The sequence below is a fragment of the Myxocyprinus asiaticus genome, chromosome 35 (assembly GCF_019703515.2).
Source record: "Myxocyprinus asiaticus isolate MX2 ecotype Aquarium Trade chromosome 35, UBuf_Myxa_2, whole genome shotgun sequence".
In the NCBI taxonomy this organism is placed as follows: Eukaryota; Metazoa; Chordata; class Actinopteri; order Cypriniformes; family Catostomidae; genus Myxocyprinus; species Myxocyprinus asiaticus.
Window position 1 is genome coordinate 35771234 of NC_059378.1, and position 26178 is coordinate 35797411.

The window sequence follows — 26178 nt, forward strand, 5'->3', positions numbered from 1 at the left end:
TGTGGTTTCCTATTGATGGCTAATTGTATTCTTCACAGCTCTTTTGTTAATTGTTGTCTGCCCAGCTCCTACTTCCTGCTGGGCCACTACACAAAGGCAGGAACAGAGGGGATTAGAAATGGCACATCGGCTTTACGCTTTCACCCCTGCGTGGCTGTGGCTAGCTGTATGTGCACTAAGGGGAAAGGGTAGAGAGAAAAAGATGTAAAAACACAGGTCTAGAAGACTTGCTTCAACTAAATGTTTCACATTGGCTGACGGGGCCTCCGAGCAAATATCACACACGGGGTGAAAGGATTCGGGGAATGTGATTGAGCCCCTCGTTAGTGAGAAGTTTAATACAATGACACTGCTGTTGCAAAGGTCTTAATTGACTGTTCACTCAAAATGTTGAAGGATTGCATGTCAGGTTTCAGAGCATTTTCAATTTGTACTTTTTTCTCGGAATAAAAAGTTGCAATTTGGAGAAATTGAAAGATTTAGAGTTGCACTTTGCATCTTGTGATTGCAACTTTTTTTCTTGGAATAACGATTTTATATCTCGCTATTGCGACTTTATATATTGCAATAACAACATTATTTCTCGCAATTGTAAGAAATAAACTCGCAAATGTGATATATAAACTTGTCCAGTTGCATGATATAACCAGAAATTGCAGGAAATATAGTTGCAATTATAGGTTTAAATTTTACATTTGGGATTTTGGGGGGGGGAGATATATAGGGATTGTGACTATATATCTTGCAATTGCAAGAAAAAAAGTTGCAGTTGAAAGACTTACATTCACAATTGCAACTACATTCACTGAGCACTTTATTAGGAACCCTATGGTCCTAATAAAGGCCCCAACATGGTATTCTGTTGTTGAAGCCCATTTGCCTCAAGGTTCGACGTGTTGTGCATTCTGAGATACAATTCTGCTCACTACAATTGTACATAGGGGTAACCATAGCCTTTCTGTCAGCTCAAACCAGTCTGGCCATTCTCCGTTGACCTCTCTTATCAACTAGGCATTTCCGTCCACGGAACTGCCACTCACTGGATGTTTTTTTTGTTTTTGGCACCATTCTGAGTAAACTCTAGAGACCGTTGTGCGTGAAAATTCCAGGAGATCAGCAGTTACAGAAATACTCAAACCAGCCCATCTGGCACAAACAATTATGCCATGGTCAAAATCACTGAGATAAAAATTTTTCCCCATTCTGATGATTGATGTGAACATTATCTGAAGCTCCTAACCCGTATCTGCATGATTTTATGCTTTGCGCTGCTGCCACATGATTGGCTGATTAGATAATCACATGAATAAGTAGGTGTACAGGTGTTCCTAATTAAGTGCTCAGTGAGTGCATTTTATAGTGCAAGTTTATATCACGCAATTGCAAGAAACAATGTCAGAATTGTGAGATATAAAGTCAGAAATACATTTGTATTTTATTTTTTATTCCGTGACAGGGTCAAGGCACCATATTTTGCTCTTTTCCAGACAGTAAAGCTCCAAAATTGAGAAAAAAGCACCATAAAAAGTAGTTCAAATGATATTCCAACTTTTCTAAAGCCATACAGTAGCTTTGTGTGAGGAATAGACAGAAATTCAAATGTCCATTTCTATAGTGAACTTTTTTATTTATTATTAAGTATCAAAAATGCCTGTTGTGATTCTTTCCTAAAAAAAAACAAAAAAAAACTCTATTGATAATTATTTGTTTTTAAACTGTGTGCATTAAGGCTACATAAACCAAAAGATTTGAAACAATAGAGAGACATGGGACATCTCATTTTCCGAGGAGTCCCAGTATTTTCTTTTGCCTTGAGAAACCCAGAGAGAAGAGATGCGCTTTCCCTTTAAGAGGATGTGAATAACAAGCAGCGGGACTGAGAAGGTTGGAAACTGAACACCAGCAGAAAGTCATTCTGGAGCGAAGGCAGGCTAGATCAGGAGCGAGTGTACCGCGTTCATCAGCTGTGCGATTGATGTCTCAGGTTTTGCTGCATGCCATTGATAGACAGAGGCGCATTATTATTTGACACCAGTGGAAACCACGTTTTGCATGCGGTGTTATCGCTTCTGTGGTGCCCAGCGACGACGGAAAGAGCGAAGGAATAAAGTTTGGTGAAGCGCAGAGCTCTGGAGTTGGTAAGTGATCAGGTGGCGCTTTGTTTGAAACTTTACGCACGGAGCTTTGGCGCGATGTTCGGGTTGGTGCGTGTTTGTAGCGAGATGTATAACAGAATGTAATTTATAAGTGCAGAATGTTATTAAAAGTGGTGGTTTAATCCACGACCATATACTTGCGATACCTTGGCGTGCCTTTTACGCATCGGTGGAACCTCTGAAAGCAAAAATGCCCCGGTTTCATGAACCCCCAGTGTGAAAAAAACAAACAAACAAAAAAAAAAAAAAACTCAATTTGAAGAATATATTCAGCAGCAAACAATTCGTTTGTCTTCACGAGATTTGTTCTGTGATGTGTGTTTGTTTAGACAGCATGTTTGCGCATATGGCTGAATAGGAACAACCAGCATTCAACGCACACTTTTGTTTTATTATTAATATGAGTTGAAAATGTGGTCCTTGTAAGGGACTTGAACTATTTTTACAATTATGAGAAGTTCTTAATTGTCTTATTTTATTTTGGAAAAGTGTCTGGTGAATGTGACATGAACTTTTATGCATGTGGTTGAGAAGGAAATGACTTGAATGCATTTCCTATTCAAGCTATTCAGAAAAATAGATTTCTCACTAATGATCTGGAGGTGGGCATACACTGGCAAAATTCCCAGGACAATATTAAAGTCATTTTAATTATGCTTTTCTTTATTTGCTTGTTTTGACAGTTTTCTCATCAAATTACGAAAGTGTACGTAATACTAAATGATAGACCTGATATGACAAGGAATTTTTAGTGCATTAAACAATCACTTTCCAAAAACTATTAAAAATATTAAAAACTCCCAATGTTGAGAAAATAATTTTAGAACCTTTCAGATCAAATTAAAGAAATGTATAGCTCACTTTAAAAGTGAAAGATAGCTTGGATATTAAGATTTCTATTCATTGTAGCCAATTGTGTCTGACTTCATTGTGTTTTACTGTGTGTTTTCTGAGTATGAACAAGTTTTTTCAAATGTGGACACTTGCTATTCAGGCAACTGACATGTTTGACAGACTTCTCTGTGTGAGATGAACTCCACTGATCCCTTCGTTGAAAAATATCAGTCTTCTGGAATAACCAGAAAGCAGGGCTCCTCAGGGCAAATCAACTGTGTGGCGCAATCGGGTGAATAGGTGTTTAACTTTGATAATGATGTCTATGTAGACCTCTTATAGTCCTGTTGTTGTTGTCAGTGTAGGGAGTGTATATGTTCGTATCCCGTCCCTGCACCTGAGTTGTGCACCTCCAATGTGGCCGGGCATATCAACGGGAAGTTTACGAAGTGGCCACAAGTGTTTGGCTTCATAGTGGCTGACTGTGCACAAAGCTGCCTGTCAGGAGGCACTCCCAGACCTTTCTCTTCTTTATTTATATCCTTGTGTTTACGCTCAGCCTTTTTTTTTTTTTCTCCCTTCTTTCCGTCCAAGTCCATTTCATCTCCAATCTTGTCCTCCTCTTTGAGTACTTGGGCTCTTAAACACAGTTTGAGAGGTCAGAATCAACCTGTTTGGAGAAGGGGAAACCAATGGACATTCTTTCAAGCTTTCAGCGAGTCTATACGTCTTGTCATTGCAAATTTTTGAGCCTAGTTCACAAGCTGATTTGTATGCACTTTGGTTGCTCTTTTCTATTGGTGGCATTGATCGATACCAAGGATGTAACCAAATATTTGGGACTGTGGGAGATTTATATGTAAAAAAAAAAAAAAAAAAAAGTTTAAGAATCTGCTATTGAATAACACATTGATCAACCATTAAATATTGAGGGGGACACGTCCCCACCAATGTCTGTGGTGTTTATGGCCCTGCCGATACCATTATTTATAGAGCAGATGGCCGATATAATGTGATTTTATACAAAGAAATGCAATTCAATGACACCAAAAATGTAACATTTCTATTAACCTTTGACCTTGCTGTCAGTATTTTGGAATGGACTCAAAGGGGAACTAACACTTCTGGTAATCAGCCAAGTGAACACATTTAATGGCCAAATATCAGCTGATACATATCAGTCTATCACTTTTCTATTCTGACAGTCAATGCAGACACTTCTGTTATATGGCTTTGGATAGCAGACCTACTGAAAACACATGATTCAATAGCTTGGCCTCTTCTTTTTCAAATAAATAGCTTGTACTTGAAATTCGTTTAGAGGGGGTCATCAAAAAGCAGTTTTCTTTATAACTTGTCATCTTTTAACCTTGATGATTGTATACGTTTTTCTAAGGCACGCTGAGACTGTAGCCTCTGCTCAGACAATACTACATTTGTCAGTGTTGAGGTAAAGAAGCCAGGTTCAAAAATGAAATGTCAATCTCACAATGCACACCTAGATATGGAGTATAAACCTGCATGGAAAAGTTCGCCAAATGTGCAGGGAGGCTCTACAGCTCAGTGTTTGATAGACGCACAACCTTGTGACATTATTTCCCATAGGGTAGAGAGTTTAGCTAGGGCAGGCGAGGGAACAAAAGTCTATTCTTTCTGTTATTCAAAATCTGACCTCTGTTCGGGCCTGCTTTGTTTCATGTGTCCTATTGAGCCGAGGTTTGATGAGAGCGAGTGAACAATAGGTCATTAAGTGAGTTTTTCAGGGCTTGCCACAACATCAATGAAATAAAACAGCAGGCCAGAGAAGCTCACCAAGATAAATGTGTTCGATCATTGCAGCTGTCCATCAAATCATCTTTGTGATTTGAGTGGACCTCACTAGTACTTTGTTTTGCTGCTTGTATTTGAGGTTGAAGGACTCCGTGTTTTGGGGCCCTGTCAAACAAACATATGGAATGTAATTTTGACTTTAAAGATAAAAAAAACAAAAAAACAAAAAAAAACTCTCTAATTTTGTTTGGAAAGATCTAAAAACTTCTAAAACACCTTTTGATTATTGTTTGTAAACAGTATGCTGTGCAGAATCTTATACATGTGTTTGTTGATATACCGTATCTTAAGTTTAATGTTGGAGAACGTTGCAGAACTTTATAAATAATCCCTAACAGCTTGTAATTGTCTGAAATGGTTTTCTTTTTGTTTACAAACTTCTAAAACCTTCTAAAACACCTTGGATAACTGTTTGTAAACAGTTCAAATAGTCAAAAGTCATACAAAAGCAATGTACACTTTTTGTAATAAACACCTTTTATCTTTTTCTTAAATGTTTAATGTTTGAGACCATAAAAGACCTTCTGTGTTCTCATAGAACATCTATGTTCTTTTATTTCAAGAGACATACAAAAGCATTGTGCACATTTTTGTTGATAAATATCTTTGTTCTTTATCTTTTGTCTTAAATGTTAATTGTTTGAGGACATGACAGATCTCTATTGCAACGTTAGGCAAGTTTTTTTGTTGTTGAGGCGTCTTAAACGCTTGATGCTTGAGAATGTAGAAGACTTTCTGACTTGTCTGAAATGGTTTCCTTTTTATTTACAAAACTTTAAACACTTAGCCTGCTGTTCGTGTTTATACGTTTAAAATGCATCTGCAAAAGCATACCGAACAATCTAATGGAGGTCTGCTGCATTCTTAAACTTTTAAACATGTACAGGAAGAATTAATTCACAGTGATTTTCAGATTGAGATCTAGCAGAACTTTTATGAATAATCCTTATCAGCTGGTTATCTTGTCCAAAATGGTAAAACCGATTTCCGCACGTGAGAGGTGTCAACTGGAAAGTGCCATTAGACTTTCACTCTTCGCCTACATGTTCCCTAAAAACCTCACCGTTCCACCTACCCTCTCTCTTTACCATGAGATGAAGTGAGCCCAAACCCACAGCGGAAATTAGATCGGCCTCCATTAGAACATTAGAAAAGAGAAAAGTTTCAGCACAGACAAGCTTGAGTCACCCAACAAAACAAGCATACCTCTCTGTCTTTGATCATAACGGTGTACACCTCTACTTTAGGTAAGACTCACTTTTTGTTAAGCTACTTTAATTTGTGCGCTTTGTGTTGAGCTGCGTTGCGTTACATTTTATATTGGCTTTTACAATGTTTCTTTATTGCTTTTTAAGCATTACAAGTTATATTGCATAACAAAAACAATATTTTTACAACAACGAAAGTATTCTTGATTGCATCCTTATTTACTTTGAGAGGGAAAAGAGTGCATGCTTACGCTGCAGTATTATTTTGTGCCTAGTGCCATTTGATTTAACAATATCCTTCTACTTAATTTGCCGTTAACCTATTTATACATTTATGTACACATCTTATGTATTGTATACGTGTTTAAAAACTTAAATTTTAAGTCTGCACGAGTGAACCATTTTTTTGAAACTTTCTCTTTGAATTCCCATGTGCAACTACCAAAACGGGTATGATTCCTTTTGCAATGGCTGGACTTTTGAATTTATTAAGCATGTGATTTTTGTTCTCAGGTTTATTTGTGTGATGGGCAAAAGGTGAAGTTTACAGGCTTGAACATGACTTTGATTTGGAGTGAATGTGCTGGTTTGGGTGTGAGCTTGAACAAAGGGCTTCACTCAGAAGTATTAGGAGCAAATTGCAGGGCGGATTTAAATCCCGGAATCTGTAATTATTTAAATAAGGGGAAGAATTATGATGAATGAAATGGAAATTAAATGGAGACAAAAAGGAAAGATCAATCATATATGTACTATTTAAGTCCTTTTAAAATAATAATAAGGTTCTAATGGCTCTGTAATGTAGGTTGTAGAATCTGGAAGATTCTAGAGAAAAGTAGTAGAAACGTCAATAGTTTCTCTTTTGTGGCTAATCCCCGACAACTAATATATATAATAATAATATATATATTTATTTATTTATTTGATTATATTAAGGCCTATATTAAAAAATTAAATGTATTTATATTTGGTAGAAATTGCTTTGGTAGTTTAGAAATCTTTAGTGTTCATTTATTTTCAAGTTGCATAGGTGAATTTTATCTCCTACATTATGTCTAATTAATCTGAATTTACACTACTTATTATTACCATTTTCCACCTTTTAGAACAATAGTGAAGTCACTATAACTATGAAATATCGAAATAGCAAAAATGTCAAATCAAAACGCTTACATTTTAGCTTTGTCAAAGTAGCCGCCCTTTGTCTTTGCAACTTGTAGAGGCTGCTTGTCCTTCACTATCCAGTTAAACTAATATAAATGAATACAATGTGAAGACATTTATATATAGTCGCAATTTATATGTTTACTAACCTTATCTCAAACATTTAACATAAGCTTTTAAGATAATGAGAAATAAATTCAGTCAAGTATGTCCAGACTTTTGACTGATAGTTTATGTAACTCTTTGCATCAGAACGTGATAAGTGTGTGTGTGTGTGTGTGCTTTTCCACAGTTGAATAATTCACAACTGTCATTTTAAGATAGTAAAGGTGCTTTCACTCGTAATGAACATAATCAGGAAAGAGTCCTGCAGTTATTTGCATGAACTACACTGGCCTATACCAAGAAAACGGTGAAATCTTTCTGCGGGTTGATATTTTAATAGACCACCATAGCCTCATGATTTGTTTCTTTGCAAATTAATCAAGGATTGTTATATATTAATTCATGCACAAGCAAGCCACTTTCATATTGCACCGTGCACTTTATATTATTATTTTAATGTTTGCATGGTAACTCATTGAAAATGAGTTTTTGTAAAAAAAAATAAAACTTTATGAAATTGTCCCATTGCTACTATCATTGGAAATTCCTAGACAGACATTAAGGCCATTGTAATAACTTCACGCTATTTTACCTAAAGCTTGAGTTTTTCATTGAAAGAGAAAATATGTTTGCGTTTGTCTTTGATGGCCCTGATTGAGTCATTCCTAACAGTAAAATAGAATTGCTGAAATGCATCATTTACAACTTTCATGGAAAGTGAGTTATTTAATGTAGCAAATGCGTGGGGGAGGTGGGGTGTTCTCATGAACAGGTCATCAATTTACGTCACCCTGCGTAAGAGCCTACGAATATCACTTCTTGACATTCAAACCTGTTTTTTTACAGTTTTGTTTTTAAATTAAAACTAAAGCTAAAATGTAAGGAAAACAATTTTCTATGCCATCTTTCCCTTGGAAACAAGAACGAAACTTTAAGGGTTCATATTTGTGTTGGTAAGATATTGGGGAGCATCAATAAATTATGATCTGATTGTGCACGCGGAACTTTAGAACTTTAGTTAACAGACCGAAATATTGAATATCTCTCAAAAGAGAAAAGCAACACTGAAAATTACATAATTACACTGCTGACTTAAGTACCCTTGCAGCTAACTGCTTATTATATTTAAGTTTAAACTTGGTATTCAAGAATAAATTGTGATTGTTGAACCGTCGCAGCAAAATTTGGTAATGAAGGTTGTGTGTGTGTGTATGTGTGGGTGTACGTCTGTGTGGAAGTGTGTCTTCTCGCCTCTATTTGTGTAAGAACTTTAAGGAGCATCTATGAGATTTTATCAGAAAGTGTGATATTGATGTGGATTTTAAAAAGCAAGCTTGACATTTCTTAGCAGAAACACTATCTAATCGCTCCTTCATGCGTTCTTTCTGTATTCGTAGTTTATGTACTGTTCCGTTATTCATGCTTGTGTTTATGTGTTTGGCTCATTCACGGTCATTGCATTTACCTCTCATTCAGGTTTTTTGGAGTTGACGGCATGAAACACATTTTAGGGTTAGGTTAAACTTTTATTATTGATGTAGAGCAGGGGTCGGCAACCATTTTGACATGGAGTGCCATTTTTTAATTTAGCTGGTCAGTGGCTGTGCTGACACCTTGTAAACCCCCAACCCCCCCCACATACATGCGCTTGTATGTGATTTTTCTGAAGTTTGATTCCACTGGTGAAAATGTTTCTATTTTGCGTTTTTCTATTTAATTGTTTATTTTTAATTACAAATGATACTATCAGCATAATGGTTTGATTGAAACATTTGTGCAAAACCCATTGATTATGATATAATCATGATCCTGCATTTGAATTTTCACAGAGCATCTCATGAAAGTGCTTTAATGAAAGATAACCTGTACCTTTGTACAAAATAAGTTAAGTTAATGTCACAAATTTGCTTATTTGATTACTGATCACGAAATTGAGTAATCTTAAATATTTCTTATACATTTTTCTAAATTACATAGAGGGGTATTCACTAGCACGCAATCAACAGCAAGAGAGGAGCAGGCTATTTTATTTATATGAAGTTCCTTGCACCTGCATTCCAATCTACATCTTGATGTAATTCTTCCTCATGATCACGCAGCATGTTTTCATCAGCTGAATGGGAGGCAAAACACTACTGATGTTACAGAAATACTCAAAAATACTCAAACCAGCCCGTCTGGCACCAACAATCATGCCCTGGTCCAAATCACTGAGATCACATTTTTCCCCATTCTGATGGTTGATGTGAACATTAACTGAAGCTCCTGACCCGTATCTGCATGATTTTATACACTGCACTGCTGCCACACGATTGGCTGATTAGATAATCGCATGGATGATTGTTGGTGCCACATGGGCTGGTTTGAGTATTTCTGTAACTGCTGATCTCCTGGGATTTTCACACACAACAGTCGCTAGAATTTACTCAGAATGGTGCCAAAAAAAAAACATCCAGTGTAGTGACAAAATCAGGCTCTGCTGCTTTGCATGTAGTTACAACACATGAAAACCAATAGCGTTTGGCGTCAGTGATGTCAAGCTTGGCATGACAAGTCAATGTGCTATTTTTAAATGTGAATACGGATACAAGTGACAATTTGGAGGAGACGATTTTCAGTGAATAAGGGTGAATCAGCTGAGTACAATCAGTACTTGATTTTTGATTTCATGACTTTCGGTTCCGTAAATGCTTCAAGAATATGCATTCTTCCGCTGATGCGGGTGGGACACCATGCTAAATTACTCAGTATTTCCTCTGCTACTATTCAGCAGCACTGCAACATCACTATTGAATCAGCAGCACAAAACATACAGCTTTAAATGTAAATGTCTCACTGTAACCTCTTTTTTATTTTTTTTAATAAAAAGAGGGATGTCTAAATTATTTTTTTGTGGTTAACATTATGCCACAAATGCTGTCAATTGAGCTTAACTTGTATTGAACCCAGAATATTCCTTTAAATCAGAGTAATTACTGGATGATACATGTTATAAGTTTTGTTCTAATTAATGGTATTTTTCTCTGTTCCCTCACACAAAGTTATCATAAAGTCATATTGATGACTTTTATTGTGCTTTTATGATATTTTGAGAAGCCTGATGGAGGTGGTCTCCATGAACTGTCATTGTATGGAAAAGAGAGATGTTAAGATTCATCAAATTCTCCTTTTTGAGTCCTGTGATATAAAAAAAATTAAAAAAAATAAAAAACAAATCCAGCATACAGGTTTTTAACAAGATGAGGATGATTCATATATACTATATCATATAGATTATTACATTAACTATATTATGAATGTGTTCAGCTGAGTAGTTAAACTACTTTTTTTCTTCCTAAAAGAAAAGTAGAGAAATGTTCTCTAAAACTACTCAGAAACATGAGCAAATTTGGTCTCCTTGAAACTTTTCCATATCCAGGAGGTTGATCCACTCTACTTACTTAATTCTCATCCTTGAATCGATTTTCTATCACAAAATCCCTCCAATTTCTTCTCTAAAATTCCATCATATCCTTCTCCTCTTCCGCTGTCATACCTACTTTTCCCACTCTTGTTGCTCTATTAGCTGTTGTTCTCCAGCCATGTGGTGAGTGTATATCCTGTTTTTGACAGCCGAAGCCCATGTGCTCCGACCCGTACCGGTGAAGTGGCCGGTTGGGTGGGGAGGAGGGAGGCACTGGGTCTCAGGATGTCCTGAAAGGTGAAGGTTTCATCTTCTTTTCCTGTCTGGTTCCTCGTGTTGAGCGATAAAGCCTGGCTATCGCCTCCATCTGAGAATATCTCCAGGTGGCAACATGTTGGAGTGAGAGCGGTTGAGTTTCTGGCTAGTTTTAGCTTAAATTTGTTCCTTTCTGCAGTCTTGAATTTCTGCCATCTTTTGATGCAATTAAAATATAGTTTTGGATGTAGAACTATTCTTATCAGGGTCTTTTAGTCTTGTCTTGTGGTTCCACCCAAAAATGAAACTTCTGTTATCATTTACCCATATATATATATATATATATATATATATATACACACACAATCACTTTATTAGGAACACCTGTACACCTTATTCATGTGAATATCTAATTAGCCAATCGTGTGGCAGCGGTGCAATGCATAAAATCATGCAGATACAGGTCAGGAGCTTCAGTTAATGTTCATATCAACCATCAGAATGGAGAAAAACTGTGATTTTGACCGTGGCATGATTGTTGGTGCCAAACGAGCTGGATGAGTATTTCAGTAACTGCTGATCTCCTGGGATTTTCACACACAACAGTCTCTAGAATTTACTCCGAATGGTGCCAAAAACAAAAAGCATCCAATGAGCGGCAGTTCTGTGGATGGAAACGCCTTGTTGAAGAGAGAGGTCAACGGAGAATGGCCATACTGGTTTGTGCTGACAAAGGCTGTCGCTCTGTACAACTGTAATGAGCAGAATATCATCTCAGAATGCACAACACATCGAACCTTGAGGCAAATGGGCTACAACAACAGAAGACCACATCAGGGCCTTTATTATGAGGATTGGGTTTCTAATAATGTGTGTGTATACACTGATCAGCCATAACATTAAAACCACCTGCTTAATAATGTGATTTCAGTGATTTGGACCATGGCATGATTGTTGGTGCCTGATGGGCTGGTTTGAGTATTTCTGTAACTGCTGATCTCCTGGGATTTTCATGCACAACAGTCTATAATTTACTCTGAATGGTGCCAAAAACAAACAAAAAAAATCCAGTGAGCGGCAGTTCTGTGGATGGAAATGCCTTGTTGATGAGAGAGGTCAACGGAGAATGTCCAGACTGGTTTGAACTGACAAAGTCTACGAAAACTCAGATAACCACTCTGTACAATTGTGGTGAGAAGAATGGCATTCTGATATGCAGGTTGGCGCTGTTTTGGTGGCATGAGGGGGACCTACACAAACACACATTATATATTACACAGTACTGTGCAAAAGTTTTAGGCCCTTGTGAAAAATGTTGCATAGTGAGGATGTCTTCAAAAATAATGCCATAAATAGTTTTCATTTATCAATTAGCATCATACAAAGTCCAGTAAAAATAAAAAAGCTAAATCAATATTTGGTGTGGCCACCTTTGCTTTTAAAACAATTCTCCTAGGCACACCTGGACACAGTTTTTCTTGGTTGTTGGCAGATAGGATGTTCCAAGCCAGTGGCGGATTTAGGCATGGGCGACATGTGCAGTTGCCCAGGGCGGCATCTTGAGGAGGGGCGGCACGAGTCATGAAAGCCCCCCCCCCCCCCACTGGTCAACAACTTTGGGAGCATTCTCATTTACAATCACCAACCCCCAGGGCGTCTTGAAGCGGGTTTTGCCCAGGGCGCCATACAAGCTAGAACCGCTACGGTTCCAAGCTTCTTGGAGAATTCACCACAGTTCTTATATCTATTTAGGCTGTTTCAATTGCTTCTGCCTCTTCATGTAATCACAGACAGACACAATATTCAGTGGGGGGGGCTCTATGGGGGCAATGCCATCTCTTGCAGAGCGCCCTGTTCTTCTATTCTAATCTTTTCTATTTGCAAAAGTAATGTTTGGGAGTCTAAAATATATTTTTCCTATTGACACACTAAAGCTGAAGATATAAATAACCATCTTAAGACAAATGTTTTTGTGAAACATCTTAAGTGCCTAAAACTTTTGCACAGTACTGTATATATATTGTACTTATGTTCTAATGTATACATGTTTGAGTGACCTACCCCTTTAAAATGTCTTTCCGCATGGAGAACACTCAGATTTAGAGTAGCAATGAGGTTATCCTTCATGCCTGCTGCTTCCCAGCAGATCTTCACTTTGGCCTCAATACTTGGACATGCGGTTGCTTTGTAATTACCTGTTGTGTTCTTCATAGCACAAATCAGCCTGGTCTGGTTTCCATGACAACCCCAAACTTGCATGGCCTCTTCTCAAAGACCTTTAACTCATTTCAAAGACCCCTACTCCTTGAAGGATGTGGCGGTTCAAGGACGTGCCAGCAAGTCCTTCTAAAGCCGATGACGTTATGATCTGGACCTTCGGATAACAATGCCTAATGCATCACACACACAAATGACTGCCTGGACATGCACTCCAAAGCTTATATAACAAATGAAAATGTCCATCTGATTCAAGATTGGTCATAAAAGTGTGCCAGGCTTAGAAAACAGCACATTTGAATGTCTTTCGACTTTGTTTTCTTTGCCCGAAGGGGGTGGTGTTTTTTTTTTGCTGCTTTTTTATGTGCAAAGGGAGCCCTTCACTAACATTTTTTTTTTATTCCCTCTCTCTTGTTATATTTCTTTATTCGAAGTGTGTTTTGTGCTGTGCCTCTTTTCATTGCCCCTTCCTCTTGTCTCTCAGATAAATGCCACACTAGCCTTTCACTTGGCTCCACAATCACCGGACTGTTTTAGGCCCAGAAAGCCACAATGAAAGAGGCTGCTTTTTAACCTGCGTTTCTCAAAAGCACAAGGAAGAAAAAAACTGCAGCAGCCCACTCTCTTTTCTTTCTGCCCTCCCTCTCTTGTGTCGAGAGCTTGGTCGTACCATCATCCCATTTATGTGTCTTATTTAGAAGGTCTCAAAAGAACATGAGCCCAAATTTCTGATCTTTTCATCTGCTTTTGTTGGGGGGGAAAAAGATTTTGGTCGTTTGGCCAAAGTTGCTGGTGATGTATGTTTTGACTTGTGCCAGTTTATGGGAAATACAGTGGGGTACAAAAGTCTGAATACACATTTAATATCTGGGACTCAAAATCTAATTTAAATGTCTAATTAAAAATGTCAAGCTGCGCTGTAAAATCAAATTAGTTGACGTTACAGTAGATTTAAGGCACTTGGTTTGCATGCTTTAAGTAAACTTACTTATTTGGCTCAAGTAAACAACTTAATTTTAAGTAACATTAACTAGTTACAAGTAAATGTAACTCATCTGTGATTTTAAAGTAGCATATTTTAATTTAATTTAAATTGGGTTATAGCACGTCTTATACAGTATAAGGGAAATTATGATAGGAATCTCAGTTAGCCATATCAAACAATGGATTCACTTCAGTACTTAATACATAAATCTGCACTTTTTTAAAGTACAAAAAAGCTCCAAGTTCACAAGAGTTAACACTAATCACCCTAATGGTGACTTCACACAAATCACATCTATCAACCAGCTACAACAAAACAACAACAATACACTGTAAACCCTAATAAGTTAGCAGAACTCAAAATTTGAGACAATCAGTTATATCATTTTTTTTTTAAAGTAAATTATCTCCCAAGTTTAAGTTAACAGAACTTTCAGATTTTAAGTTTGTACTACACAAGCATGTTAATTTCTCTTAACTTGAAATATCGAGTAAGCTAACTCATACATTTTGATGGCACTTAACTTTAAAATTAACAAGTAATCTCAATTTAAATACTTCAAGTAGAAGAAACCTAGCTAGATAGAATTAGCTAGTAGTTTGTGTAAATGTACAGAGAGAAGTTCATTAAACTCAAAACAATAAAACAATTCAGGTTACTTAAAAGGTGTCAGTTTCATGACTTAAGACTCAAGGTTATTTATTTGAACTAATTTGGATGTTTTAATTTTTCCCCACTCAAAACAATGAATTCATTTGAGCATTAGAGTTTACAGTGTAGTCATGAGAATTAAAACGATATACTTTTTAAAATAACAATTATTCTTTTTCTACATAAGTTCCCTTGTTTGACATAACGCATATAATTTATACAAGTGCAAGCGCAAAAACGGCCGCAATTTTGTACTTGATGATTTTGAGTTGGTACTCCAAGCCAAAGTTTAAAGAACATATATTTGAGTTATGATTCCAAAATGTGACATTTCAAGTAATGTTTAATTAGGACCACTTAAATGTTTTTATTAATGACAACTTTAGAGTTTAGACAATAATGGTAACTTAATTAAAAGGTAAAAGTTAATAAACAATTTTTTTTTTTTTTTTTTAAACATGATCCCATGGAAAATCATATTATGTTTTGGAACAGACCCAAAATGTTCCTGGAGTACATGCCAGCTTAAGTGCCAAATAGTAAGAAATTCAAAAATGTATTTTTATTTTTTATTTTTTACTTCTCACTCAAATTGTTATGCTGGTGACAATTTGTATTGAAAAAAAAAAATTACAAAAACAAATAAAATAACTTTTTTCACATGGACTCACTTTATGTAAATGACAGCTATCCCTTTTTCCCTAAATTCCAGTAAGATTTCAAGAAAGTTTTATGGATTGATAACTTTAGCAAGGTCTTTAGTCAAATCAAACGCGTGTGTATGGGTCAGAGCAATGGCACATCTTTGGTCATGAATCCTTGAGTCTGTGTACTTGCGTTTTCTTTGTGCAAACCCTGTTGATTTGCATGGTTTTTTTTCCTTCCTGCATTCAAAACACCAAAGACCGGTGAGATTAGGCAGGGACTACCAGGGACTGTCCCTCGCGCAAATAAGGAAAGTTTATCAAAGAGGACCTGTTATTGTGCAAACCTCAGCCATCAATACTTGATGAAAAAATATATTTCCTTGTCTCTTGTGTTAGAGCTGGTATTGTATCTCATGGGCAAGTTATTTTGACTATAGACTTGCCACAAGTTTACGATAGCCGAGCCAGAATCCGCAACCGCAGTTGTTAGACACTCATGCACGCTATAGTGTTTCATCTGGTCAAAACAAAACACAAATGAATAATGTAACATTTCATATTACTCATTTGTTTGTGATCTGACAAGCATCTTAAAAGTTATGCGTCATGATGGAATGACGTTAACGGCTAAAATGAATGCTTGCATTCAAAGCATTTTCTATATACTAATTAGTGTGCAAGTAATTTTATGGCATTTCCTTTTATAGGTTGTGAAGCTTGTGCAAGAGCAATTGTTAAATGCGTTGCATAACACACATCCTATATAATTTAAAGGTATGTTTTCTCATGAAGTATGAATTGATATTGGGGTTTTTTTAGAAAAATTTGTCTTGTGCTTGTCAATACCACCGTAACTCGAAACAAAAAGCATTTGTTTGATATTTTATAAAACCAAAACTGTTCTGTCTAGTGAAAACAGGTTTGTTTGCTATCTGTTTGGGTTTAACAAATCTTTATTATGTTTACACTTGTAGATAAGTATCTTTTTGGTGCGAGTTGTTTGTTTCAGGTGCGACCAAAAGTGAATGTTATCGGCAGCCAAATCAAAACAAGCAAAAAGTTTTGCGTATGTGCAGTCGGGTTTTGTTTTGTGTTCGTATTTATTCCTGGATGCTCCTTTCCAGTTTCTCTCTTACAATGTTATCAAATTCATATCTGTGCAAAGGACTCTGTGGAAAGTTATATCAGAGGCAAACATCATGCAAATGCAACTGTTTGCCTTCGCTATAGGGCATACTTTTGTGACCTCAGCTTGGTGCATATGGCTTAGAGACGCCAGCCAAAACAGAGAGAGAGAGAGAGACTCCTCCATTCCTGGGAGGTCACTGGCCACTTTTACAAAGGGGGTGTCCACCGTTGTCCATATAACAACATGAGTTGCTTCCTAAGTCTCCCACATTGGCAAGTGGAGCGGTTTCCACGAGACTACACAGAGATGATGAAAATCGGCCAGACACTCTTGAGGTTGGTAGACAGCCTGTGTAGGTCAAGCCATAGCGTTTTAAGAGTACAATTACTGGCAGGTGGGTTTGGAAGTCCTTGTTGCTGGGTTCCAACAGCTGATTGGACTTTGTATCGCATGCTCTTGGGCTCTAAGCTTCTAAACGTTTCTGCTTTTAGCTGAAGATCTAAAATTGTCCACCTGTCTTGTCTTAAGGGGAACCTACCATCAGCCAGTGCAGTCTACTCCAATGTCAAGTGCTGGTTTACGAGACAGGTGTTTTGTAAAGTTAAATCATGTCTAATTGCAAAGTGTCTAATTGATATGTGCTGTTTGTGGCTGTTTAAAAGAAAAAAGCAGCTTCTACTACAAGTTCAAACTGTGTCCTGTTGGTTTAATCATTACTTGGATGTCGGACAATAACGTCTTTACGCGCACAGGCTTGTTTTTGCCACTCCTGAAAGTTTTGTTTGTGCTTTTTGACAACGTTTGAAAGCTCAACTTGTCACAATGCGGAAATTAGCTACTTCAATACCATCATAAGGGAGAGTTGGAGACAACAAAAGAAAACTCGTATTTGCATCAGAGGCCAACTCGACACGTTACAACTTGCAAGGCAACTTGCGCTTTTGTCTCGCACGCCCGTGACCATGGGAAGAGTTTGATTTCAGAGGTGTTCTAGCTCAAAAGCAAAGAACCTCCAGGCTGATGTTATCTAAGACCGCAAAAGTCAGTCTTTTGAAACGTACAGAGCTCTTTGGAAAAGTATCTTATGGGTCCACATCCGAACGGCAGGTAAGAATTAACTCTAGTAAGACTCTGCATTTGTTATCATCAGTTGTACTGTTGGTTTGTTGGCTTTTTTGCATGTGATGACACAAGAACTCACAATAATAATTGCTATCACAATTGCTGAGATATGACACATGCACGTTTTGCCCTAAGCCAAGTTTAAAAGGCATTAACAACAATACCTTCAGTACTGTCTTTTGTCAAACATTATGAAATGTTATGGAGAAACTAGTCTTTCTTTTTTGCATTGTATTCTTTCAATTGCACGCAACCATTGCAAACAGTTGACGCTTGTTTGTGTCTAATAAGGTGATTCCCAACCAGGGGAACCTGTAAGTTGTAACTTCTCATTTGCACAAATTCATAAAATAGTGTTTTTGGTTGTTGGTGATATTTCATACTTGTTGAGCATCTGTGGTATTTAAATATCATACAAAGGGTGCAAATGATTTTACTTTTATTAAACGTCACATTTGGATGTCTTTTATGAACAAATTCACGTTAAGTCTTTCGCAAAGAAATGTTCTCTTTGATGGCCCCCAGTACTGTCAGAACTTGTGAAAGACAAACAAGCTCAGGTGTCTTATTAAAGAGAGACAGAGCTACTGGGTAAGTCTGTTTTTCATCCAGAGTATTGGTTGTTTTAGTTTAAAAGTGAATCATCGTAATAATGTACACTATTATTACGAGATACTTAAGTATCCAGTTAAAAGGAACATATTTTTGATTTAGTGTTGATGAAGGGTTACTTCAACCTTACTAAAGGGCTGTGGGGGTTACATAAAGGTTGGGAAACACTTGACTAAAATAGCCAGAAGGTATGCTACACTGCACCGATCAGCCACAACATTAAAACCACCACCCTAATATTGTGTAGGTCCCCCTCGTGCCGCCAAAACAGCGCCAACCCACATCTCAGAATAGCATTCTGAGATGCTATTCTTCTTACCACAATTGTACAGAGCGGTGGTTATCTGAGTTACCGTAGACTTTGTCAGTTCAAACCAGTCTGGACATTCTCCGTTGACCTCTCTCATCAATAAGGCATTTCCGTACACAGAACTGCCGCTCACTAAATGTTTTATTTTTTTTGGCAACATTTGGAGTAAATTCTAGAGACTGTGCGTGAAAAATCCCAGGAGATCAGCAGTTACAGAAATACTAGGACCAGACCATCTGGCACCAACAATCATGCCAAGATCCAAATCACTGAGATCACATTTTTTTCCCATTCTGATGGTTGTGAACATTGAAGCACCTGACCTATATCTGTATGATAATCACATTCATTTTGATGATGAAATTAAATTAAACTTTAAAAAATGTTCTGGAAAGTTCTGGAAAACTATAATTTTTTTTAATAAATAATTAAAAATAACTAAACTGGTGTGTTCAATAACACATTATAATATTAGCATATTTTTGCTGTGGTATTGAAATTGGTATCGAGAACCGTGAAATTTCACTGGAATTTTGGTACCATAACAACACCAGAATACAGTAACTAATAACTTTGTAATCGGATACACTGATTATAATTCTGTTATGCATGTCACTGCAAAAAATATACAAAATTCAGTGCAGGGACTCAAATGAATCCATGTATCGTTTTTTAAATCTTAAATTCAATACAATAAATCTGACTTTCCCGTACCCAATAAGAGAGAACAACCACGTTTGATTATTGCCTTGGTTCGCTCCATTTTAAACCTGTGTGCAAGACAAAAAATAACGATGTAGCATTGTCACTAATCGTTGGAAAATGTAGTTTGTTGCTGGAAAAGCTGTACTATTTTGAAACAACTTAACTACCTTTTTCAGTAGCGTTACAGTAGCTAAGTTAGTAGCGTTGCTACTTTTACAGGGTTTTTAAAATTCAGGGAATTTTAAAGTTGTGTTGGGAAACACTGGTCTAATGTACCATATAGTAATATATAATTTATAATCTGCAAAGTCTTTAGGCCTCCTTACTCAGCTTTGTTGGTTAAGGATTTACCCATCCATCTGTTTTTACGACAAAGCATTTTTTGAACACTTGTGCTGGATGAGCGTAGCATTAATCTTCACAAGTCCATTTACAATTCAGGTTTTGCCACCCCCCAATAGTTGGAATATCTCCAGAACTACAAGTGCACTTGGAATGAGCTGACAAGTTCTCACTTCCTGCACCTGGTTTGTGGATCAGCACTCCTCATCTGCAGGGAACAGAAATATCTTTAGCTGTGTCACAATAGGACCTTAATAGCAGAGATTCCTCACCAGTGTTTATTTATAGTAGACCAATGATGGGCACTAAGATAGAGGGATCTTCTTGAGTATACTTGGTTCCCAGGGAAAGGAGGGGGTCTTGCCTATGGTTGCTAAATTTGTTTTGTGAAGACCATACTAACGTTTGCTGTTCATTTCTTAGTGTACCGAAAAAAGACGCAGTTAGACCACAGTAGCTAAGCTAGGTATGTGTAAAACTACATGTTTTCTAAATTGACTATTTAGTCGACTGATATGTCTTTTAGTCCTGTATAGTAAAGGCCAAAGTATACTTGGTTTTTCTGTGTGCTGGTAATTTTCACAACAGTATTTAACTAAATGTGGCAGGAAAATGTTGTTAACAGCACAGTACATGCAGACTGTCCATGTGCTGCCTAATGTTTCTACTCACGTGATCAGTCCGCACCTTTGTGCATCATCGGTGTATGCGCCTGAAGAGTGCTAAAAGTGTTGCAAAACAGTCGTAGTGTGCATGCGCCGAACGTGGTCAAAACCCAAAAGTTAAATATACTCTAGCCTTAAAGCTGATTTTGGGTTCACCTGACACGTTTCAACATTTCTTATGGGACATTTACGTTAGACGTATTCTTATATTCATAAACAGCTAGAAATAGCCCAATGGAATGGGAACGAATGTAGGGTGAAGCACAGCATACAGTTAGCATGCTAATTCAAGTACCACTGCTAAAAATATCAAAATTAAAAGTAGTGTCTTGATGATTAGTGAGATTGGCGACTAGTCGATCATCATGACCCATCCCAAATCCCAACCTTTTTGCTTGAATTTTAGTTTGTCACCTTCATGATTGAACAACCATATCCTAGTCCCTCACATTTAATTGCAAGATTTTGTTTGCTTAGAAGTCAGGCAAATATACGAACAAAAAAAAACTACACCCTTTACCCAAACCTACCCAAGGCTTGGCCATTTTCCTGCAGAAAAGAACAGAATGATTTCCCTGTACTCTTGAGTTCTCTTTTCTTTTTTCAAACAATGCAAGCAAGTACAATTATGTTGCTCAACTAAACAGAAAACGATGTTTGAGCCAAGAGTAAGACCTTTTCCTCATGCCTTAATGTAAACATACAGGCTGCTTTTGTGTTTTAAAAAGTGGTTGAAAAGTACAGGAGGAACTGGAATGGGCTCAGTGAGTATTTCACTTTATTATATATTTTTTTTTTTTTTTTTTTTTTTTACTTTGCCACGGACCATCGGCACATTCCGTTTGTATTGTTACCCTGCTGGGTTTCCTGCAGCCTATTGCTTTTGTCCATGTCATGCCCATTGTTTAAACTTCCTTTGTTCATTCTCTGTAACAATGGGCATTATATATATACACACATAGATGGAGAGAGAAAGATGCATTTTCCGTTGTGTTTGTGTTCTTTGGGTTGTCTTATTTTTCTTTTGTTGTGCAGAGCAAAGGAGGCAGAGAGATGTTTATAGACTAGTGCAGTGGTTCTCAACTGGTTTTACTTCTGGACCCAGATTTTACAATGGACATCTAGTGGTGACCCAGAATCATTTATCATAAAAAAGCAAATTATCCTTAAAATTGTTGTTAGCACTGTTTTCCTTGCTGCAAGTGAACCTGTATTTTTAAGGCTGTCAATTGATTAAATCTTTTAATCAAATTAATTGCATGCCGATTAATTATTCAAATTAATTGCAATTTATTGCATATTTCAGTATTTGCTAAGGACCCCAAACAAAGGTAATACAATATAAACAACAGTATTCAAATAATAAAAATACTGTATAAGTGTATGTTTATATACACTAATGAGCCAAAACATTATGACCACTCAAATAATGTTGATCATCTCCTAACAAGGTCACATGTTAAGGTGTGGGTAGATTTAGATGGTAAGCGAACAATCAGTTCTCTTAGTCAACATGTTGAATGCAGGAGAAATGGGCAGGAGTAAAGACCTGAGTGACTTTTACAAGGGCCAAATTGTTATGGCCTGACAACTGGGTCAGAGCATCTCTGAAATGGCAAGGCTTGTGGGGTGCATCCGGCCAGCAGTGGAGTGTACCGACAGTGGTCCAAGGAGCGACAAACCACAAACCGGCGACAGGGTTTTTGGGCACCCAAGGCTCATCGTTGTGTGAGAGGAAATGAAGGCTATCATGTCTGGTTAGAAATGACAGGTCTATTATGGCACAAGTCACACAAAACTTTAATGAAGTTTATGGGAGGATTGTGTCAACACACAGTGCATCGCATCCTGCTGCGTATGGGTCTGTGTAGCCGCAGACTGGTCACAGTGCCCATGATGACCTCTGTCCACTGTCGAAAGCGCATACAATGGGCATGCGAGTGTCAGAACTGAACCATGGAGCAGTGGAAGAAGGTTGCCTGGTCTGATGAGTCCCATTTTCTTTTACATCACGTGGACAGCCGTGTACGTGTGCACCGTTTACCTGGGGAAGTGATGGCACCAGGATGCACTGTGGGAGGACGACAAGCTGGTGGAGGGAGTGTAACGCTCTGGGCAATGTTCTGCTGGGAAACCGTGGGTCCAGCCATTCATGTGGACATCAATTTGACACGTGCCACCTACCTAAACATAGTTGCAGACAAGGTACACCCCGTCATGGCAATGGTATTCCCTGATGGCAGTGGCCTCTTTCAGCAGGATAATGCGCCCTGTCACACTGCACGCATTGTTCGGGAATGGTTTGAGGAACATGATGAAGAGTTCAAGGTGCTGCCCTGGCCTCCAAATTCCCCAGATCTCAATCCGATTGAGCATCTGTGGGATGTGCTGGACCAACATGTCCAATCCACGGCGGCTCTACCTCACAACTTACTGGACATGAAGGGTCTGCTGCTAACGTCTTGGGGCCAGATACCACAGGACACCTTCAGGGGTCTTGTAGAATCCATGCCTCGGCAGGTTGGGGCTGTTTTGGCGGCAGGCGAAGGACCAACAGCGTATTAGGCATAATGGTAATTAATGTTTTGGCTCATCAGACATATTACTCACTGACCATTTATTAGGTACACCTACTTATTCATGCGATTATTAATCAGCCAATCGTGTGGCAGAAGTGCAATGCATAAAATCATGCAGATATGGGTCATGAGCTTCAGTTGATGTTCTCATCAACCATCAGAATGGTGGATAAAATGTGATCTCAGTGATTTAGACCATGGCATGATTGTTGGTGCCAGACGGGCTGGTTTGAGTATTTCTGTAACTGCTGATCTCCTGGGATTTTTCACATATAACAGTCTCTCTAGTTTACTCAGAATGGTGCCAAAAAAAAAAAAAAACATCCAGTGAGTGGCAGTTCTGTGGATGGAAACACCTTTTTGATGATAGAGGTCAACGCAGAATGACCAGACTGGTTTGAGCTGATGGAAATCCTACGGTAACTCGGATAACCCTTCTGTACAATTGTAGTGAGCAGAATAGCATCTTGAACCTTGAGGCGGATTGGCTACAACAGCAGAAGACCACATCGAGTTCCATTTCTGTCAACCAAGAACAGAAAGATGAGGCTGCAGTGGGCACATGCTCACCAAAACTGGACAGTTAAAGACTGGAAAAACAAAGCCCGGTCTGAATCCCTGCTGAGTTACACAGATGGTAGCCTAATTTGGTTAACTTCTGCCAAGTGATAGTTTAATTGCACACACAGCCTTTGACGTCAACAACAAAAGATAAGGAAAAAGTTTTCTCCTTTTTTTAATGTTGATAAACTTATTTATTTTACTATCCTACCTATGCGCGATTTAATATGGTTAGTTATAATTCTTTATTTGGATTTAGCGTTTTTTTACTTCCAATACAATATCAAATCTTGGTAGCAATACTATAATATTTGCGATTCAAAACAGTGATATTTTGCGATCATTTACTCACTCATTTGTCATTTATCTTGATTGGATTTCGCAAAAGTGCCGAACTTCCTGCTTTACCTCATCGAAGAGCATATTTATGCCAGTGTTAATAAAAAAAAAAATAAAAACATGAAGGAATGGTGTACCATGGTCTCAGCATGTTTATTATTGCGCAAACCCTTGCAGTTCTGTACAAACATCATAACAAATGAAATGGGTTATAGACTTGCATTCAGAGTTTTCATTTTGGTGGAATTGAAATAAAGTTGTTGCTGACAAAAGTGTTTTGTCTTCTCACGAACTTGCATGAGCTGGTGGTCAATGAATTTTTTTTCTCCAAAAAATGGTAATTAAAAATAGTCACAAATATTGATTCTTGGTGTTAGAATATTGATACAGTATTGCAAGGTAAAATATTAAAATACCACTCCCCCCCCCCCAAAACCCCAAAACAAACAAACTCTAAATTTTGGCCTTGGTTAAATTTTATATAGCCTTGTCTTTATTTCCTTTCAATCAATCCATCTCTCTCTTCCTCTTCTTCTTGTCTTTCATTGCATTAGGGTTTGGCGTGCTACTTGAGACAGCAAGATTTTTGATTGGCAGAAAACAGATGCAAGACTCATGTCTAGTGTGCCCATGTATTTACAGATTGGAGCGACTCTAACATGTACACACACAACACAAACAAATATCCTCTCCTCACATCAGTCGTTTCTGGAGCCCGAGAGACTTCGAAGAAGTGGCTTTTGTGAAAAAGTTTGAATGGGGCGGCCTGTCTGGACTTCACAAAAACCCTTCTGTTCCTTATGCAAAGTAGTCAGCTGATTTCCTGGGTCTTTATTTACACCCAGACAGAAGCCTTACAAGAGTGGAATACCCTCATTAGAAATGCAGTTTGACTTCTATTTGCCGAAGGGTGTTGAATTCTGGCTTTGAGACCAAAATTGGAGTTTTGTCGTTTTGTTTGTGTGTTAGCTTTGAGGCTATATATATGATAGTATACTCCTAAATGTTGATAAAATTCACTTTTAGTGGCAATACACATTTGAAATGTACAGTTTGTCTCTTCCGGGAAAACAGACCAAAATGATTGATGACTCATCTTACGCTCACAGACACATTGTCGTCCAATAGAATGATCTCTTGTTGATTTTGATCTCGTGTTGACTTCCTTTTTGGTTTTGTAGAATGTGTGAGCCCAGTCCACCTGCTCTGCATCCCCATGCCAAGGGCAATGTGACCATGGTGGGTGTTGGTATCAAGCTTGAAGACGACGAATCGGGAGGTGGAGCCTTCAACAGAGAATCCAAGAAATCCTCTCCAGTCTGTGATTGGTCTGTTCGGCTGCCCTTGGAGAGAGACGACCCTGAGAAGTCAGCGCCCCCACCCAACTCCCAATCTCCTTTGGTATAACCAGTCGCTCTGTAACTTTGTAACTTTGACATTGTCTTTTGAGTTCTGAAAGTTTCTCTTTGGAGTACATTGAAGTCTTATTTCAAAAGATTTTTCAGGATCTTATTTGTGTAATAATCATGAAAATTTATAGATTTCTACAGTAGCTTTTTTTCGTCCAGTATTTTTGTCTTGTTTTCCAGAAAAATATCCACTCATCCTTAAGGTAAATACACTTAAAGCTAAATTGTGTTGAATATTCAGACTTTTCTTAGGTTTTCAGAGAATATATCTTCATTTGTTTTTCCTCACCCCATTGGGAAACTTCTTTTGGGTTATTCTTTATCAAATCAACCAAATTTCAGAAACTTCCCTGCTGAAATTTTAGATTTTGTTAATACGTAGTCTGGAGGAAGACAAAAGAAAGTGATAATGCAAGCCAAAATATGAAATGCCATGGATCAATATTTACGGAGTAATCCATTACTTTGTAGAAGGGGGTTAAAATGACAATTTTTGTCTATGATTTTGGAGCAAAACTACAGTTAAAAAAATAACCTTCGAAAGTGGCAGTATCATTATTTTATAGATACTGGTACATCTGTCACGAAAACAGTTGACTTTTGCACCCATTGTTGCATTATATGCCAATGGTGTAAGTACAAAAATGGACCCCCCCCCAAATGTGGCTCTATTCGAAAATTTTACCCATTTTCTGTGGTCAGTTCAAATGTATGTGACGTTATGAAGCTAGTTTTTCTTCTTGTCCAGCAAAACAAAGATCTGAAGTACAAATAATGTTGAAACAAGAAATGTACCTTTTATTTATTTACATAAAACAATGAACAAAATCAGACAAAAATACACTATTATTAAGAATAAGCGACACGTGGCTCTTCAGTTAGTGCAATACCTATATCTAGTTTTAGGATTTAAGAAATGTACTGTAGATCAAAAAGATTATGGATTATTA

General features: G+C 37.6%; 1 protein-coding gene across 5 annotated transcripts in view; it reads left to right on the forward strand.

Annotated features, from left to right (window-relative positions):
- Positions 1 to 1901: 1901 nt before the first annotated feature.
- Positions 1902 to 26178, forward strand: part of LOC127426083 (transcription factor SOX-13-like) — a 44514-nt gene continuing 20237 nt past the window's right edge. For 2 of the 5 annotated variants that reach the window (XM_051672593.1, XM_051672594.1), the window contains exons 1-2: positions 16871 to 16919; positions 25001 to 25220. In XM_051672593.1, coding sequence (XP_051528553.1) covers positions 16891 to 16919; positions 25001 to 25220 — 249 coding nt within the window. In that variant the 5' untranslated portion in view covers positions 16871 to 16890. Of the gene's footprint in view, positions 2139 to 16870; positions 16920 to 17522; positions 17692 to 24387; positions 24481 to 25000; positions 25221 to 26178 lie in introns of those variants that run through there. The other 3 variants (XM_051672596.1, XM_051672595.1, XM_051672597.1) reach the window with 3 other exon arrangements.